Consider the following 20,611-nt stretch of genomic DNA (forward strand, 5'->3'; position numbering starts at 1 on the left):
GTCCTTTTTTACTTACAAGTTAGGCAACACAACAGAGAAATCACAAATCACACCTTTCTCTCATGTGGCTTGCACATTTTTATGTTCTTGTGGCAGCAGCCAATTTTGCTATTGCCACAACTTCCCATCCTCCAGCTAACGTTTACTAAGTAGCCCCTCATTCCCCCCTAATCACCAGATGTGGTGTTCATGTTTCCAGTCCCATACCACACAGGATTCATGTTTCCAATCCCGTGCCACACTCTGTTATCTACAGATGTTTGTGGAAACAGATAACAAAAAAATAAATTCAAATCATGCAATTCTACAGACAAGCCTTCCTGACAGTTAAAAGAAATCTACAGGCACCTCCAGTAAAAAATATTTCACAAAATAAAGTTACTAATGTGTAAACGAATATTAGATTGAAGAAAACCAGTTGAGAAATAGAGAAGGAGGAAGGAAAAACTAAGCACCAAAAAACAGAGCTTATGGAAAGTCAAACTTACTTTGTTGTAAGCAAATGCAAATTACTAACTGAAATATAAAAATGGTCTGAAACAAGTAATGGAAATTTCAGATTTTTCTCATCACAGGGAAAGTATGAAAGATGATGCATTTCTTAAGAAAGCATTGTGATTGCAGTGTCAAGACCTCAGTGTCAACAGTGCCTCCCAGCCCTCCTTTTCATAAGACAGGTAGCTAAAAAGCCAAAAAGCCAGAAGGGAGGACCACTACAGAGCTCTGCCTGCAGTTTGGCAGTCAGAGTACTTCCAAGAAAGCCTGGATGTCTTGAGACCAGAAGAATTTTGAATCTCAGCCCTCAGAGCATGGCCCATAACTCTCTAACCCCAAAACAGCCCATGTGCAGGCTCAGACCCAGAGCTGAAAGCCCAGGCTCTGCGGCACATCAAGAGTTCAGCAGGTTAAATAAAAAATGTTGGCGAGTAAAAAGCAACCTTCTTTAGAAAATTTTCAGTCTACTTGAAGAACAACCCTGACAAGAAGGTGATAACCTCAACTCCTTTATGCCAGGAAGGAAAGTCCTCAAAGCTAGGCCCAGCAAAGTGACCTAGCCCCATTAGAACAGCTCTGATGTCATTTTAGTGATGTCAAGGCACATTGAAGCTGCCAAAGAACCCACAGAACCATGCACCTGCCCAACCCCCTGCAGGCTTCCCATGCTTCTGAGATGTGGCCAGGGTTATGGGAACACACCTGGGCAGCTGCTATGCCGTTCACTTATCAGTGACAATGTTACGCTTCCAGAAGATTACAAAGCAAAAATAGATCCATTAAACAGCCCCCAAGCAAGCTTTCAAACCATGCATGGTATTGGGACATCTCTAACCAAATAAATAGTACCTTTTCCCCACAAACTGGTAACCTTAGGACACTGACAAGTAAAAATATGGTGATGTTAAATTTCTAGCAATGCACATACCACTGTTATTCAAAGCACTGCGTACTAGTGATTCGCACTACTCCAACAGGTCAGCTTTGCCTGCACACACACATGCACATACACAATTCTCTCCACAAAAAACTGGCAGACCCAGTCATGGAAACATTGAAGGTCAGGTAGGGGCTGGGTATAGGGCTCTCGGCAACCTGATCTGAACAAAGATGTCCCTGCTCGTTGCAGGGAAGTTGAACTACATGACCTGTAAAGGTCCTTTCCAAATCAAACTATTCTATGAAAAAACCTGCCAGCTGGGACACCACAAGACTTCTTTCAGCAACTGGAACATAGCTTGTGTCCCTTGGCTATTCTCCAGCCCCCTTCCATTCTCCTCCTCTTATGTCCAATCCAAAATAAGCAGTAGGCAAGTCTTTATTGGCATGTTGAGGCTAATGAATGCAATTATCAAGGCAGAGTAGCATTATCTCCTGCAATTTATAGTTGTTTATGTAATTTGGAAATCTATTTTTAAAAGTCAACCCTTTGCTGCTGCTGACACCTATCCAAGCTGAATGCTATGAAGAGGTACGACCTCCTCACTTATCTCACTTCTTTAATAATGTCTAATCTTGCAAAAGAAGTTTTGCTGTTTCCACAGGAGTACATGCCTAGCAATCATTATTCCAAAAACATATCTTACTGATATAATTCTTTTTACTTCACAGAAGTTTAAAAATACAAGTAAAGGTCATATGCTAATTTGACATTTCAAAATCACACTCAAACCTGAAGATTCATAAAAGTTTGATTATGACACTTGATGTACTCCACGTATAGAAAAAGCTTAAAATTACTTCTTTTTGTAATGCAACTGAGTTTTTTTGCAATAACACATAATGTTAAAAGGCTTTAAATAGTAGAGAATACCTAGCCAAAGAAACTTTTACCATTGTCCTGCTAAAACAACAACAGATGTACCAAACAACATACTTTCTGAAAATTCTTCAGTAATCACAGTTGTCACTTGTTGTCACAAGAAGAATTTAGAGCTTAAAAAACCCTTTTAATTTGTTAATGTTGTAAGTAAAATACACACTCCACCAATTTTTTATTTGAATGTGTGATGCTAGAATACTAAAGAAAATCCCATTTAAAATGGGGGAAACAACCTTACAATTTCTTAGGAACACTGAAGATGTGCATAATACCTAGACTGATACTTATTAAATACACCTTTAATATCTCATTACCATCCTGTATTCCTCCATCCTTATCTTCTCCCTTTTTCTTTCATTTCTTACCAACTTTGTAAACTCTTCAGAGCAAGTTTGCGTTTTTATACAGGGCTTGACACAACATAGAGCATTGTACGCTCTGAGCAATTGACATATATAACATAAAAGGAAACCAGATCTTAAATTGTCCTGTTATATTACCTGGTTTCACTTATCACTGATATGCAGATTCTGCCTCAGAAGAATCTTTTGACAGACACTGAACAATCTGATGGCTGGTTAGGAACAGCTGGGGTCTTGGAGACCTACAAAAGTGTAAGGGGCTATTTAAATTATGAATTCAGCATAACAGGTAAATAATTATGTTTAAAAGATGACCCTATCACCTCAAACTATCAACTGCTAATACCACCATGGGATTTCCAAGTTAGCAAGTTTTCTCCTCCAAATTTTCTCCTCCTGAGAAAATGCAATGGTTTCAGGATGGCTGCAGATGTGGAACATCACTTCTGTCATATTCACAAGGTTTTATTCATGGCCAGAGCAGTGGAAAAGCAGCAAACAGGTGTCCAAGGCATAATTTTGTAACTATTTAGGACAGGATCAGATATGACAAATTCCAATCTTAAACTTTTGACTTAATCTGAGAAGCTTAGAACCTGCCTGCACAAGTCCTCTACATACAAGCCATACTTAGGAGGCTGGATTCCCAGGTGCTGGAAGTTCACCTGTTTAGTGGTGAACACAGTGATGGCAGGTTAACAGCTGGGCTTGATCTTAGAGGTCTTTTCTAATCTTAATTATTCTAGGATTCTAGAAAGCCACTGTTTGCAAAGGGACTCCACAGAAAAGACAAATCAATTCTTAAAGAGCCTAAAGAAGGTTATTCCCTTAGAAGGGTTCTGCTGCTTAGCTCGAAGGAGAAAGGTGGCTTCTTGATCCCTAATATTGTTCATCTATCTTTTAGTTGGAATTAAAAAGATAATCTGGAATTGTTCATAGCAGCGGATGTGGAACAGACAACATTGTCATTTCTTGTGCTGTTTTGTAGAGTACAAGGGGTAAACAAGATAAGTGCAGCAGTTATCATTTATTACATGCTTAAGTCCCATACATCATTTACTACTGGATGAGAGCATCTTGGGAGGGCAGGGGAATTCTGACTGGGAAAGCAGAAGCTCCAGGTAGGAATGTCTTCTAAAACTAAAAGCAAATAAAGAATCGCCTATCCCTTGTAGCTGTAGGTAAGATTGCTTACATATTTGTAGGGGGATAGAACATAAGTAAGTAAAGGTAGTGTAGAAAGTAATCTTACCCCCTAAAGAGTTGCAGCTGAGCCAATTATTAGAGATTGGGAACAGGCCTGATGTTAACAGGCCACAGCTGTAGCCAATAAGCAGAGTGTTATAAAAGAGTGGCTTGGTTGGCTGAGGGGAACTGGAGTCAGTTGGCTGCTGTGAGGACAAGGAAGAGTCAGTGCCTAGAGGGGCTATCTACAAGGAACATCAAAGAGCTATGAAACTCCAGCAATATGGAGCCCTTGCAGTGTAATGACAACACATACTGACACTTTAAAAGGTAGACTAAATAAAAACATGCAGCAAGAAACATTTCCCTGGGAAACTACTTCCACTGTTACGTTATCTACTTATTTTGAGTATATGTTTAACTGTGGGGGGAGGGGAAAAAAGCATTTTCTTTGTTTTATTAACTCCACTGCTCCAATAGGCAAAACATGGAATTGAATAGTAATATAGAAACTGGAAATAAGACACAAGTTTTCATTTTCATCTTTATTACAAAATTATTAAAAACTACTCTGCTAACATTTTGAAGTTAAATTTAAATAAATCTTCACAGTGCACCAGGCTACCAAAAGGGAGTAAAGAAGGTAAACAAGTTAGGCAATGTATTTTGTTCTCCATTACAAACAGTCAGAACTCAGGAACCTGCCATCAGGAAAATCAATTTGTCCAGCACCTCTGCCTCAACTGCTATAAATGAGTAAGTGGCAGAGGCCTCATTACATTTTCTTTATATTTTTCAAAGTAAATTTAAGAACAACAAATGATACACAAAGGGTACAATTCTTTAATATATTTTTAAAGGGATCATTTTTTTGTTAGCTGAAAAATACAGCTCACAAGCATGGCTTTATAATGTTCCAGAACATAAGGAAAGAGTCTTTTAAAAAATACATACAATCTGTTAAAACTTCAGAATTTTTAAGATGTTGAGGCTGATCATTTACAATGTCATCAAAAAATTAACACCATATACACAAAGACAGAATTATCAACTGTTTTAAAAGTAACATTTTATATAGAATATGGACAGTCAAGAATTCATATGCCAGTAAATATAATCACTGTTCCTTTTATTTTCTCTAAGGCAGACAGAGTAGGAAGATACACTGCCTTCATAACTATATTAGTTCAAAACCTATTGTTTTGCAAAAAAAAACTTTAAGAAAACATGTATCATTCAGAATTGTTTACTTCCATTGACTCTTGAAAAACAATACAATTCTTTATTATAATTTTTAAAAATAGCACAAGCTACAGTACAGCAGCAGCAATGTGCTATCAGCTCAGATTTGATAGCTGCAGTGAAAATACTTTAAAATATCATTCTTTTCTTGAGGTTTGAAAAAGAACAGGGATGAACTTACACTTAACATTGTTGGCAGATGAAAAATTATTGTTTTAACCCACCATATTAACCTGATGGGTTAATATGATTATTCTTCAAAAACCACAAGCCTATAGAACCACAAAATGCTTATTCTCTAGGGTCATGTTAAACATTGACCAAGAAGGAAAACTGCAGAGTAACTAGCCCAGTTATGCCAACTTTTTACCATTCACTGGATGGTCAAATGTGATTTTGGGGTGGCTGACCACCAGGAACCACCAAAGAAACCCCTGGTACAGAAGAACGTGTATGCAAAGGGAAGGGAGCCTGTGTTAATGATTTTGGGGAAATTAATATCATCAATGTCAATGAATATGTATGTAAAATTAAGAATATAAACAGGAGCTTTCTCTGTAATCAGCATACAAATATTTCAGAGAAGATACTCCCTCATGCACCTGACCGAATAAAGAATGCCTGCTTCTCAAAGCTGCACTGCTGTTAAGGGGTTTTATCTTCACTGGTTTTTGGTAACAAAAGTATCTAAATATGTTCAGATCATCAAAATAAGGGACCACCTTGCACAGAGGGGAGATAGCATTAAACAGATATATTGTCACTTAAAGAGTTCTAACTAAAATGCAATTGGTTTTATTTCTGTTACCTTTAGGTGCACCGTCAATAATAAGGCTAAGTTCAAGAGGCCCCTGGGATGATGTGGAATTTCAGAAGGTATAGATGTTTAAGACCCAGTTCAGTTTTCATTCTCCAGAAGAGTGAAATAATCAATGTGCTGAAACTTCAAGACCTCATTTCCCCAGCTGGTCCAACCAGGCTGTAGATTGCGAGCAAACAACTCCAAGCATTCCACATCTGGCTTGATAAACTCTGCCAGAACTGCTGTGCAAGAGAAAAAAAAAAGACAACAACAATGACAATGGTACAAATAACAATAGTAAAAAAGTAAAACCTCCCCTGTGATGCTGGCAGAATAAAAAAATGAATGTTTCATTAAAAAAGGGAGAGACAGCAAATTAATTTCAGAGGTTTCATCAAACAGCTGGACTATTTATAGTGAGAAAGTAATCTTAAATAAATGCCCTTGAGATTCTGAAAAATACTGTCAAGGCCTTCAATAGCCTTGATTTATTGGTTTTCATTTAGAGAAAGGGAAGGAGGATTTATTTCAGCCTCTACATAAATGATTTCTGAATTTTTTTACTAATATCAACCAAACACCTCCTAAAGCCTTACTTAGCTCCAATAACATGGGGGCAATACTTATATATATAAATAAATAAATACATAAACCCTTTCCTTAATTAAGAGCACACTCTCTTTTCCTCTGTACCTTAAAGGGGATAAAAGTATTTTTGTAATGAAAACATTATCAAAAGTAAAAAGTAATACTATTATCAAAAGTTAAAAGTAATACCAGTTAAATAAGTACAGCACTAAAAGGGCTAAAAAAATGCAGGAACTATTTTTTTCCCCAATATCAACCTGGCACCAGAAGAGATATTTCTATAACTGTTACTGCTATTCAGTAACATAAATCTCATATTTCTTTTATAGTTGGGGATTTTTGCTGCCTAAATCCAAATATAAAGACGTCTGTCATTAACATCAACTGTGTCACTGATCACTGGTATTCTTGGAGATAGAAAAAGATCTTGCATTTTGCTTGAAAAGTATTATAGTAAAGAGTTTATTGTTAAATGTGTTACTTGTCATATAGAACCATTTAGTCTGTGGCTGGTTTGAGGAACTCCTTAACTACGTTTCATGAAATGGCTACAAAAACATGAGAAAAGCAAAGGGTTAAGGAGCCCCCAACACAGAGAAGGCAGAAAGACTGAAAAACTTATCTATACTAAAAACTGCATGTTAAGTTTTGTGTTTTGCTGCTGAAGATAAAAGAAGAAAAAGTATGGAAACATGACCCTTTCCAAAGAATACTTTGGTCATTTTTAGATCAGATCTGCTAGTGATTTCTGCGTATCTGTCACTTAAAAATACAGCTCATAAGGCCAACATTTTGCTGCTTCACTCAGCCTCTTCAGATATGATCACTGCATAAAGCAAAAACACATCCAGTCAACATACACTGAAGTATGAGAGGAAATTTTTTGGTGCAATCCAAGTACTGACTTTTTGCATCAAGTTTGCCAGTCACAGATGCCCTATGTGAGACCCCAGCTGGTCAGGCCATAGATTGCTCCTGTTGCAGAAAGATGAGCACCCGCTTCACTTTCTAGTGTTAGCCAACCCAAGGTGCATTTCCTACCTACGTGATCACTTCTTCCAAAGCTCCACTGTATTAAAAACTTTTCTGTAAATATTGTTAATGGGTGTTTCCAGGCTTTTTTGTATTTTGGCATGGTGTAAAAATCTATTCGCCTTCTCCCAATCTTTAACAAATGTCACATGAATGTCTCAGATGGGCTATCATCAAGGCAGCTTTTAATCTAAAAAATACTGCTACCAGAAGGAATCTTATTCCAAAAACCTGCTTCTTTTAGAGGAAAGATAAAATGTTTAAACAAATCTAGCATTTACAGAGAAGAGTCTGGGAAGTTTAGAGGAAAATGTACATTCTGACAGAAAACTCACACACTGTTTGGTGTCGTGGGTGTTCATCTAATTAGACACCACTTATGAGTAGTTGCTTAATATCATTTTGCAAACACATCATAATAAAAAAGTGGTAAATTTTATTGTTCTTTTCACAGCTCCATTAAGATAAGAATTTCTTGGGCATAATTTGCTGACAATTTGATCAGAGGGCCAAAGCACCTCCCCTAGGAGGACAAGCTGAGAGTTGGGGTTGCTCATCCTGAAGATGAGAAGGCTTCAGGAAGACCTGATTGTGGATTTTCAATGCTTAAATAGGGGCTATAAGAAAGAAGGCAACAAGCTTATTTTAGCAGGGCCTGCAGCAATACGACAGGGGATAAAGGTTTTAAATGAAAATAGGATCAATTCAGACCAGATATAAGGAAACAATTGTTTACAATGAGGGTGCTGAAACACTAAACAGATTGCTCAGAGAGGTGGTAGATCTTAAAATTCATAAGTTAAAAATAATCTTCATAGCATTGGGTTCAGTAATCCAAAGCAGTTTCAGAAGTCACCAAAAACTTTCATGCCTAAAAGAACAAATTTGAAAAGCACATATCAACCAATCTCAAAGACTGGCTCACCAGAAAGCAAAAAAGGGGTAGCCAAGAAACCAATCAGTTCAACAGAAGCAGGAAAAGTGTGCCAGTCTTTCTATCAATTTGGTTCTAGAATTTAAAAAGGAAGTCGCAGGAATCTCCCTCTCTCCTTCTGGCAGAGACAACATCTTTTTAAACTTCGAGGGCTTTTTAAAAAAACCAGACACATTACATATAATTTGAGATCACATTATAGTATGATTCTTCATTGCTAGGTTGTAGGCATTTACATAATCACATCAGGCAGTAACTTGCACTGCAACGAAATTACCATATCAAAAGAGCTGAATTTTGCTGGCTTAAAATCTCATTACATTGGTTTCCTTCAAATAGGAAAAATCAGTGTTCAAGTCCCAAATTATGTCTTCTTTGTTAGACCTTTGTATCACCAGTAGACTATCTTAACACACATGGATCTGATCTGCAGCCCTCAAGCAAACCCTTGGGGTTTTTCCTCTGAAAACAGCTTAGAGGAGTTCCATCAGTAGAAAAATTAAGTATTGAGTTTTTCTACCACAGGAATAGATTGAAAAACAAAACCCAGAACACAATTACTTCTATCCACTTACAGATACCACTGACAGGAAACAGGTTAAATAGATTATAAACAGCCTGTTCTTTATCATTTGCAGGTGTCACAAACACCAAGACAGCAGCTCAGGTACTTGAGCACCTAATGCCCTAGGACACGTGAAGCAAGCACAAAGGTAGCTGGCAGACACAACAGCTCCAGAAAACCCATTTCATTCCAAAGCATAATCCAGTGGCCAGGCAGGAGACTTGACACACCTGCACATTCCTAATCCCAGACACATATTGAAGATGCATGCTCAGAAAATTGTTTAAATGAGCTAAAGAATTATCTTTGAAACAAGCAACATTTTTTGAACTTCCACTGCCTAAAAAGCAAGTTCTGCATTGATAAATTGGATATATAAAGTGAAAATAAGCGTCTGCTTTTTCACTGCCTGATCAGTGAGCCTTGCAAAGCACAAAGCACAAGTTATTTCAGTTTAAAATAACCCTTCAAAAGAGTTTGCGACATAGAGGTCCTTATTGCCCAATTTGTCTAAACCCTGGACCAGAAAATGATCTGAAATCCAGCTCAAAGATGGCATTACAGCACTCCGTCTTTCCTGAACTTCAAGTTAAATCTAGATGCTGATGCAACAATCAATTAGTCTTACAGCAAGGGCTCACAAGGCCTATAAGGAAACAAAAGGCATTTACTTCTTTTAGTTCCAAGCAAACCTTTATAACATGGCCTAATAAACCATCATTGCTACAGGAGGAGGGACCTCCCATGACTCCTCATTGCACAGTTCTGCTGAATATATGCAAATTGGCTAGAACATAGCCAAGAATTAATTCCACTGCTTTTAGGCAAACTCCTACACAACAGCATTATTTTCTGACAATAAATGCATATACTTAAAAACTGGAAGAGCAATGGCTATAACAAGAACAATCTGTAATACAGGAAAAGGAAAAAAGGTGATGTGAAGTTATGTAGAACTCCATACATATCTGTAACAGAGTATCTTTTGTGCTCTCTAAGAGCACCATTGAATTGAATTAGGAAGAAAACCTGCTGTTATTTGAATCAAAACCTGGAGTAATAAAATTTGATTTTAACACATTTGCATAAAGCAGCTTAAGTACATTTACAATGACATATTAGAGCTCTAAGCATTGAACACAGCACATGCATCACCAAAACCCCCACAGTTGCAATTTCATGGTTAAATGCACTGTAGGAACACAAACATCTCTTTTTGATGGCTTACTTTAATTTACATCTTTCTTTTCCCCCAGAGAGATAAACTCTTATAATCAGTCATTAAGTGGCTACATATGTACCAACATACAACCTTTATTGTTGTAATAAGAAACAAAGTGCCAGACAGCATCAGTAAATACTAATATTTTTGGCTTTGTTACTACTAAAACAAAGCATAAAGAATGTGTCTGACTCATCAAGTGTCCTTCTCCCCCCTTGCCAAATCCCTGCTTCTGTTCAAATTTCTTCTGAACCCCTCTAGGATGTAGCTCAGCTGCTCTCTACTGGCTGCTTGAGATTATTGCCTGGTCGTGAAAGCAACACCTTGTACAGCACAAAAGTTAAAGCATCAGCAATCAGCTTTTGCTTTACTGTCTACCTTTTCATTACATAACCATATTCTGCATAGACCTGCCAAAAAACCTGTAGGATATACGTGGATTTTCACAAAAACTTTTTAAACTATTCATATTGCTCCAAGCAAGTTCATTTTTTCAAAGAGAAATACAAATGCTGCCCAATGTTATCAAATCCCATTACTCAACTGAAGACTCAAGGAATACACCCAAAAATTAGGAAGGACAGTTTCCTTCAAATTCCACTCAGGGTTATAATTTATAACGTATTCTCCAATATGGTTTCTAGATCTGCCCTACAAAATAATTGCTCCGAGGACCATTGTTGCACTAAAATTTTCCATAATACATCCAAACTGCTGGTTTGCACCCTTGGATGCCTCACAAGTCTCCTGTTTGTGTCCAAGTTTGCTGATAAATATTGGCTTGCTAAAGAGACCCTAGTGACAGCCTCATAAATAACCACCCCACTGTTCATTAGCTTAAATCAACACATATACACCCTGCTGTAGCCCTAATTCTTGGAGATGTGGCTTCAGGATGGCACAAAGATCCTTCTAGAACTGCCCTTCTGTTTCTTCCATTTTTAGCTAACCAAAGTATGTCCTTTCTACTAGTTTTTTTAACAGGTGTGTGTGTATGTATACATATATATATATGGTAATTTAATAAATGCAAGCCCCCAAACACAGATGCTAGAACATCCCTGGAGATACAACAATTGCTCAGATCAAAAGTAGTTCTACCCCTTGGGAAGAGAAAAAGAAAAGCATATCAGAGAAGCAAAGTGTGACACCTCTCCTCTCCAAGAGCATTAAACATTTCTTCTACTTGCCTTTCTGATGTGAATACAAAACACCTGGAATATTTGCAGACTCATTGCGAGCTTCCCCCTTGGTGGAGGATTAAATCGATTTTGGGTGAGATTTTAAATATATTTCTTACCACAGCCTCGGAAAGTTCTAAGGTGCTGTAATGATGAAAGAAGTACCACTTCCTATTGACTAAATTAGTCAAAGTGCTCCAGAACAATTCTTTGTACCAACTCTAAAAAGTTTAATTTATACCCACACTAACTGGCTGGCTGGCATTACTGCATCAATTTCAGTGAGCAAAACACAACTTCAGTGAGCGAAATACAACTCCTCAGAAACAAGCAAGGCATACCTTATTTTTTGCCTCTTGTTAGCAGTCTTAAAATAGTTAAGTTTTTGGATTTAAAGGCATAATTGCACTGTAGGCATATAATCAATTCATGCAGATATGTAAACATTTATTTCAGGATGACATAATAAAGAAACAGGTTTCTGCTTTCCTGTTTTATGTACTCCCAAAGTTCTCTCCCACACAAGGTACTTTAGGTCATTTGTCACGACTTCATATATGAAGTATCTGTAAAACTGTTTCTGCAGCATTTAAAAGATAAATTTTGAAAAATGCAATATTTTTTCTACGTCTACCCAAAATGTTCACACAGTACTACTTGAAGTTCTGCTTTTCACATTAATTTTCTCTCAGGATGAGGTGCTTCAGAACACTTTAAGAGGAACCACAAGTTCTGTTGAGTAAAATTGCTTGACAGATGGGAAATTAAGGCATTTCTAGGTACATCCCATAATGAGGCATCCAAGATCACTGTGCTACAGAAACATTAGGCATAAAAACCAAAACATACCAGCAAGAGGAGGTTTATGTGAATGCAGACTGCAGGGTATGCTGACAATTAACTGATGCTCTGGAATTGGAAGAACACCTTCAGATTTCCTGTCATATAAATCAGAAAAGAAAAGAAATGTGAGAATGAATGAATGAATGTTACCCAATGTGATGCTACAGCTCTTGCAGAGTTATTTCAGATGGGAGATAACACACAGAATGTTCATTCACAAACTTCAAAGTCCAAGGGAAATTAAATGTTGCTCAGACATAATACATAAAACAACTTATGAAACAAATTATGAAATCATTGAGGCTTTGGACAAAACATGGTTTACAATAGCCATGCAAAGCCACTGAGAACAAACAATGCAGTCTTTTATGTCAGTATGTATGGAACAACAGCAGCATCCCCAAAATGGCATCAGCCTGTGCCAAGGGCTCGTGGTCCAAGAGAACCTGTCAGCAAAGGAAGCCCTGTCCACAAGGCTTTTGTCCAAGAGTTTCCCAAGAGAGCAGATGCAGGAACACACAGGGGTTCCCTTCTTTAGTCTCACTAAGGCACTCCCTTACTCCAAAGCTAATAAGGCTATCTTTAGGTTCACAATCAGCCAAGAGATTTTGGGACATTATATTGCATTATGAGTTAGTGATACATACAAAGGGAATCCTAGCAGCTGAAAAAAAAAAAGACATTTACCATAAATATCCTGACATACCTTAAGGCTTCCTTTACATCTGCCTGAACTCTCCCCAATATGAGAACTTCATAGGGTTTTTTGTGCAAAGAATCCAAAGGCAACACAAATTCTCCAGCTGTAGTAATCTGACACAAAAGAGTTAAAAATATACAGCAGAAAATTTTAATATCCCATATTTTCCCAAGACCTTTTCCTTTAAAAAAAGAAGGATATTGATGATATCACAGCTTTCAAATAGCGACGTAAATGGTAGTAAATAGACAAATGAGAAGAACACAAAGTGTCATAGTGCAAGTCTTCTCAGTCTCCAAGAAAGCAACAAAATAAAGAACTTACTTTTACCCAGTGCCACTCAGCAAGTGTTTTCACTGACCAGTGAGGATAAAGTTCATCCTTAACAAAACGTAAGTGCTTCTGTCTGTTAGTCACCCACATGACTACAAGACAATTTGGAGCAGCTAGTGCTGGTACAGGAATCTGCTTGATTTGCCATGAAGACAAGTAGCTGTACCTGTGCCAATAAAGTAAGAAAGCAAATTAGCATATACCAACCATAAAACTTTCAAAGCAAAACAAATGGATAAAAAAATTACACAGACCACTCACTTCAAGAATCATCTCCTGACAATCTAAGTCATAAAAATAGTTCAAGACTGACACCCAGTGGACAATTCCGAGAGATTTGATATAAAATCATTAGTGTATGAACATAAGTTTTGCTGAGCAGAACCTTGAACTATGTACTTTCACTATGCCTTGAAATAAAGCACTATTAGTTGTGACTCTTAAGTTTAGGAGCCCATGTTTCTTTTCATTTAAGAACTATCAGATGTAACTCAATATTCTCATCCTTGTGCCAGAACAAAGCTATTTAGTGAACAGCTTCTTAGGCAATGTAATGCTATTCATTTCTCATAATAAACTCTCTTCTGAATGAAAATGACAAGTGAGTCACACTAATTTGAATGGCAACAGAACAGGTCATTAGAGATAACAACTTCTCCAATTATTTTCACAAGTTGTTCATTTTTTTTTAATTATCAGCCATGGTGGAAGTTTTCTAGGTTATTCAAAACCATTCTGCACTTTTCTGAACTAACTGAATGCTACATTGGTGAATCCAGGATGCTTTCCAGATCCTGTCCTGTTCTACCATTTTTTTTTCATGATGCAATTCTACACTATCAATAAACTGCAGCTCGTGGAACCTACACACTGCAGCACCAAAAATATTGGCACACTGCCTAATGAAAATTGGCAGCCACCATGTGGGTAGCCAGGACCCTACACAATGCTACAGTGAGAAACAGCAAACAAGGATAAAATCCAAATACCTCCTGGACTGTCTAGAGGAGAAAGTATTCACCTAGATGAGAAATGCTTCACAATGACTAGCTGCCAACAAGATAATTATGAGCAGTGATGGCTCCTCCATTTTTTGCCTTTATTTCATAAGGGAGAAAGGATCTTGGTGACTAACTTATGCTCATAACTACAATTATTCTCTGAGTACCTTATATACTCAAGAAAGACACTTCTGAATGAGAAATGTCTCATTTGAATGAGAGTTTAGAGAGGTTTCTGAAGGGCTTTCAAAGGACAGCCTACACATCCGTCCCTACATCTTCAAATGTTATGTCTTCATAACAAGATCAAAAGCCACGGCAAACTTTATTCTAGAAAGTTGTAAGACCATATTTCCTGTCCACCCTTCTTTCAAAGAGATACAATTCCATGGTAATAAGAGGACTCCACTAGCATAAACATGATGTTACTCAGCAGTGGAGGAAGCCCATAAAAAATTAAGTTAATAACTTCATAAACTACAGTACTCAGAGCTCCTATTGCACTAGAAGATTTCACTGCTGCATTATCATGTTTTTCTAAACATTAGACTCAAGCTTAAGTTACACCTCAAATTAAATAAAAACGCACTCCAACTTCCTAGCAAGATTTCAGTCCTGGAAATACTTACATATTTATCTAGCTTTATGTCCACTGAAGAAACCTTATTAATTACAAACTAATATGTGCATGATCTGGGCTGTACAGAACAGCTGAATCCATACTTTCTTTGTAAAGAGCTAACATTCTCTCACCAGCTAGATAATTCAAGATCTACTCTTGCAAATATCTTGTATGCCAAGTATCCAACACATTTCAGTGAAATACCTAAGGCAGTCCATAGATTTGAAGGTAAGCATGTGTGAAAATATTTACAAGTTTGAGCTACAGTCTCACAGTGGTCCTGGATTGGATCAATATATTAAAATGTTAATTACCCTCTGTAATCTACGATGACAAAATTTGGTTGATTTTACTAAAAAACATACCTGTTACTCCTTTTAACAGACTTGTTCTCCCATGGTGGATCAATCACAATTACATCATATTTTTTCTTGTCTGGCAAGTGAAATTAAAAAAAAAAAAAAAAGAAAAATCAGTAAAGTAGCTTTAAAAAAAATCTATGAGTTAAAACAGATATATAGCAAAACTGCAAATTTCTTCTGTTCTTTTCAAATAAGAAGTTAAAAGACTTTTGACATGCTTGTGTTAATTCAGATAATCATATCCATAAAATTCAGTATTTTTTGGCTGATTACCTAAGGAAAAGACTTTATGTGGTCTGTGTCAGATCCCTCTAAGAAAGTTTGAGTATCTTTAGGACTTTCAGGGAAAGAAAGGATAGCAGAGTGCAAGTCTCAAAAGTAAAATTTTTTCAAAGTTTCCCAACAGAAGTTATGCAATAAGGCATCCAGCTGAGTGAAAAGCTACAGCCCTGAATGCAAGATTCCTGTCCTGTTTGATCTTTTATCAGGCCAACAGAGACATGCAGAGCTTCAAGCCAGCTCTAGAAAACTGTTTTGCACTACTGGAGGTAAAGAGAGACAGATAGTGTATGAAATGAGAATCAATGAAGAGTAAAAGAACCGATAGAGTTTTCATGGGAGAAGCTGAGTTTACTTTAGCTGGAGGATAAAAGATACAGAACACATGCACAAAAAAACAGAACTCCCCAATTTTAATTCTCCAGAGAACATCTTTGTTCTTTCATTTAGTCTGACAGCAAGAACAACAGCTTAGTATTTGATGTTCATGAAATGTGATTACTACACATTATTCATTTAACACTGGAGGTGTTATCCTCACAGTGGACTGACCAGCAAGAATTACTTCTATTTTGGCAGGTGAAAGGGAAGATGAAAAATAACAATTAAAATGGACAGCAGATTTACTCAGGAAAAAAGTCTACAGTCAGGGCATTATGTTAACATTCACTGTTGCTTATTTCAAAAGCATTTGCTCAGATTTCTTGGACTGCTCTGTAACTCTTTGGAGAATCTTATATGCTCCACTGTGGAGAGTGGTAGCAGAATGATAATAATCTTCTTTCTTTCCTACAGATGAAAACAGCTTCCTAGCTAGATTTTGGACTTCAAATGCAAAATTATTATTTAGATAGCAAGATTCTACTTCCTGATTATCTTCTCAATAAAAAACAAAATTAAAAAATCATAGCATCTAAATTACATATGCTTCCTCTCTTCTCAGGTGCAATTAAAAAAAATCTAAAATTACTGATTAGAGGGAAGAGCAGTAATGCCCAGCTCTTGCTCACAGGCAACATCTTTCCTGTAAGACTGTCTGGTAAATCCTAGCTATGACTGATAGTGACAAAAATAATAGTAATAATAATGAAGGTCAATTTGAAAGCTACTGGAATGGCACTGAAGACTTATGCATGCTGTCAGCTTAGGGCTGGGGATAGTGCCTTGGATAGCTTTTGATCTACTTTTACAGAGAACTTGATTATTCCAAAATCCCCTCATTTCCCTGTTGCTGATTTTTACATAAGCCAATACCCTCAGCTGTGAAACACAGAAGCTGAAAAGACAAGTCATGCTTGCTACTGGTGGTCTTGCCTTCCAGCTGGGTGCAACAGCCTCTCAAACTGTTACCCTCCCTGGGGGATACTGGGTTTTGTTCCACGACCTGTTTATTCCAATCTAAAAAGACCCTGCCACTGAACAGGATGAGTCTGTAAGTGAACACTAGCTTTATGGTGCACTACCTCATCCCCCCGCCATGGACTAATCTAGCTAAAAATCAAGACAGCAGCATCACCACTTCAGCAGCAGCATGGACCTACCTATGCTAAAGGCTTATCCTGTGGGACAGGGACCCAGCAGCACAGCTAGTCTCAATTCAACGTTTCCATGCCTTCTAAGCTGATAGCTGCTCAGAACACGCTCACAAACTGCTGCATTTTGGCTGAGACTTTTAAAGGAGCCTCCTGGAGACAAATAATTCCCTCATAACATGATTTCCTAGCCAACCTTCAACATTCCTTTGAAAGTCCTTACCTATTTGCACAAAGTTAGAAATATCACCTTGAAAGCCTGCAGCAGCATTTGCTATGAGCGTAATGCTATAGCTAAAATCTGTTCACTGAGTCATCTTGACATTAACTGCCCTTCTTGGGCAGGAGAAAACCACCTAAAGATACTTACAGTTCAGCAGGGGCTGTAAACATGAAATATCAGATAAGAGGAAACTGCTTCTTGGTGGCACCAAGTATTTCTGCCCCATTAACACAATAATCTTTGCACAGTTTGAGCTGTTTTCCACAACATACGAAAGCAGGTCCTGCTCTGCACTGGAGGTTTCCTCCTCTAGCACACATACAGCTTGATGGTCACTTTCATTCACAGCTGGAAACTGCTTTGCCATTTCACATAGTTCAGCCAACCCACAGACAATGTGCTGAGGAACATTATTCTTCCTGCAACTGAGTTTTGCAGTCATACGGTGAAGAAAACCACTTTTGAGTCCCTCTTGGACTAAATCCAAAGTCCCTTCCCAAATGAGCTTCCTGACCTGTATGGTGACAAAAAAAAAAAAAAAAAAAAAAAAAAGGAAAAAAGAAAAGATCTTTCAAGTGTCTGTTTGACCAGGGAATACAACTGAAATCAAAACATTTTCAATCTGCAGGCAGGGAAAAGTATCCTTGCCAATTACTGAGATCATTGGCTCAAAAGCTACAAAGGTTTTATAATAAGGCGTCTTGGTCTAACCCCAGCTGGCAACCAAGTACCACACAGCCATTTGCTTACACCACATGCCTCCCAGTCCCTGGTGGGGAGAAGAATCCAAGGAAAAAAAGCAAACCTCATGGGCTACTGTAAGATCAGTTTAAAAACTGAAACTAAAAAATTATTATCATTACTTTTATTATTGAAAAGTGGGAGTGAGACAGAAGTAATGCCCAAAAGACACAACTGATGCACAGTAAGAACACCTACTGACTGATGTCCAGCCCATCCCTAAGTAGCAAATCCATGGCTCCTGGCCAACTCCTATTGTTTATATAGTGAGCACGATATCCTATATCCTATGGAATATCCCTCTGGCCAGTTCGGGGCATCTGTCCTGGCTGTGTTCCCTCCCAGCTTCCTTTGTGCACCTGCTCATTGGCAGAGCACAGGAAACTGAAAACTCCTTGACTCAGGGTAAGCACGGCTTAACACGCTAATGTTTCAATTGTTGCAGTCAACATTACCCTCATGCTAAACCCAAAATGAGAATATTTGATGTTTTCCGACCTATCCTGACCAGGCTGGAAAGGACAAAGCAGCTGCATCTGGGTGCAGACATTTGGGCAACAGATCTAGCTTTAGCATTCAATATGTTAACTCTGGGGCTTTTTAGAAGTCTTAGGTTTATTTTTCATTTGCAGCACTCCCAACTCCATCAACTGTGCATTAGCTGTCCAGCTACCAAGCAGAAAACTAACTCTATCCCAGCCAAAACCAGGACACCACACTGTTGTTGGTTTTCATGTTTTGGTAAAGTTACAATAATTAGAATGCTGGAGAAAGAAAGAGTGATAAACTACTGAATAAAACATTTCAGACAACAGATGTGGAATATCATTGTTTCAACCAAACACAAATTTCAAAGCAATTATCTGAAGTTTAATTTAAAATTCTAATTTAATTTCAAGTTACTGTGCCCATGAACATCTTTTTAATTAAAATGTATACTGGGATCTAAAAATCAGTAATTTTCCACATTTCAATTCACTTCATAAAACAACAGTTTATGCATTTTACAGTCATACAGAAGTACCATCAGTAAATCAAATTAAAGTATCAGAACTCAATTTTTGCAACTTTTCTAAGTGGCAAACATCTCAAATAGCCTGTTAGTCAGTCCAGGATGACACAAGTCTTGGATGTATTTACACTGTCATTCACCTACTGGGGAGTCAGCACCTCCGCTTCACAAAATTTAGAGACCCATTTTATTCCAAATCATGGAGCCTTTATGAGTTTTGATTGTCAGTGAGGTGGGTTTATCCATTTGTCCATTGTCAGTTACAGGGGCTTTATTAAAGCCCCTGTAAAAAGCCATTATACTGTGGTTTCAAAAGCTTCTGATTACAGAATCTTCAAGATTACAAGAGGGCTTTACAAAATGCACTTTATTACAATTCCCAGATTAGTGGAAGAGGAAGAAAAAGATTTTTTTTCATAATTTAATAACGCCACCTCTAGATATCAGACAGTACAGAGTTATAAATTTTTAGTACCTAGGTTTGTGATAAAAAAAGTTCATATTGCTTCAACAGAATTAATAAACATATCTTCAGAAATTATACCTTCTTACATGCATGTGTTAATTTACAGATGGACAAAGTCTTGAATATGAAGCAATCAAAGCAGGCAGATTTAACAAATGGCTGCTGAAGGAGTTTAGCGTATTTTGTACTCTTCCCTATATTGACACTGACTGAAATTCATACATGGATTCAACAGCTGAAATTCATAGATTCACTTGCAAAAACAAAAAATTGCGGTTGTTTGGATTTATTTTTGATGAGTCTACAGATATAAATAAGTGTCAAAATAATCTGCCTTAACTTGCAGAGGTATAACCTTTAATAACACAAATTTAGTAAAAACCCAATACTTTCTAATCTGTGAATGATACAAGAGGCTAACTGGAGTCACTGATTTTTCCGAACTCTGTATCTTCCACATATTCACCAAATATCACCAAAGTTACACATACCTCCAAGGAATCAAACTTCTTTTTTTAATTTCTTTCCTTATTTCTATTGTTGAATGATTTTTTAGCCTTTGTGTTTTCATAATCATGTTGATGCTGAACTTCAAAGTTTTCTCCTTTAAGGTGATTCTGCACATGCACAGCTTATTCAAAAACATAATCACAGGACCTCTACACTGTATAAGCAAGTTTACACACACACATGTTTACTACAAGACTGTTGCTATATAAAAGAAAAAAGCATAGTCATCTAAATGTAGTTCAGGCAGAACAGATTTAAGCAAAAAGCCCAATATGATTAAACTTTTGTCAAAGGAAAGAAAGCAAGTGTAGTTCCTAGTTCAGGTTCACATTACTATTTGGGAAAGCAGTAAGAATACATCAAACATTACCTACAGATTGCATTTCTACAATTCATTACTATGTTTCAGTGTAATTCAGTTGTATCTTCGCCAGTACACAACAGACATAAGCATACAGACTTGAATTCAAATTCATTCATAATGTTTTAGTAGGACAATATAAAATGTCAGAGAAAGATTTTTTTTTTTTTCAATTGCAGAATAAGATATTTTGAAG

At 37.2% G+C, this 20,611-nt stretch overlaps 1 protein-coding gene across 15 annotated transcripts in view; it reads right to left on the reverse strand.

Moving 5' to 3' along the window:
• The window catches only part of LOC141728113 (N(6)-adenine-specific methyltransferase METTL4-like), a 52,837-nt gene that overhangs the window by 29,020 nt on the left and 3,206 nt on the right, over positions 1–20,611 (reverse strand). For 8 of the 15 annotated variants that reach the window (XR_012578827.1, XR_012578828.1, XR_012578829.1 and 5 more), the window contains exons 4-10: positions 17,473–17,839; positions 15,295–15,364; positions 13,298–13,472; positions 12,980–13,086; positions 12,280–12,368; positions 5,915–6,150; positions 2,818–2,921 (exon numbers count right to left, since the gene is read on the reverse strand). Coding sequence is in view for 2 of the 15 variants with exons in the window: in XM_074534468.1 (XP_074390569.1) it covers positions 6,005–6,150; positions 12,280–12,368; positions 12,980–13,086; positions 13,298–13,472; positions 15,295–15,364; positions 17,473–17,839 (954 nt within the window). In the remaining 13 variants the exon portion in view is untranslated. Of the gene's footprint in view, positions 1–2,817; positions 2,922–4,390; positions 6,151–12,279; positions 12,369–12,979; positions 13,087–13,297; positions 13,473–15,294; positions 15,365–17,472; positions 17,840–20,611 lie in introns of those variants that run through there. The other 7 variants (XR_012578832.1, XR_012578826.1, XR_012578830.1 and 4 more) reach the window with 3 other exon arrangements.

This window comes from Zonotrichia albicollis, unplaced genomic scaffold (genome assembly GCF_047830755.1).
Source record: "Zonotrichia albicollis isolate bZonAlb1 unplaced genomic scaffold, bZonAlb1.hap1 Scaffold_94, whole genome shotgun sequence".
Classification (NCBI taxonomy): Eukaryota; Metazoa; Chordata; class Aves; order Passeriformes; family Passerellidae; genus Zonotrichia; species Zonotrichia albicollis.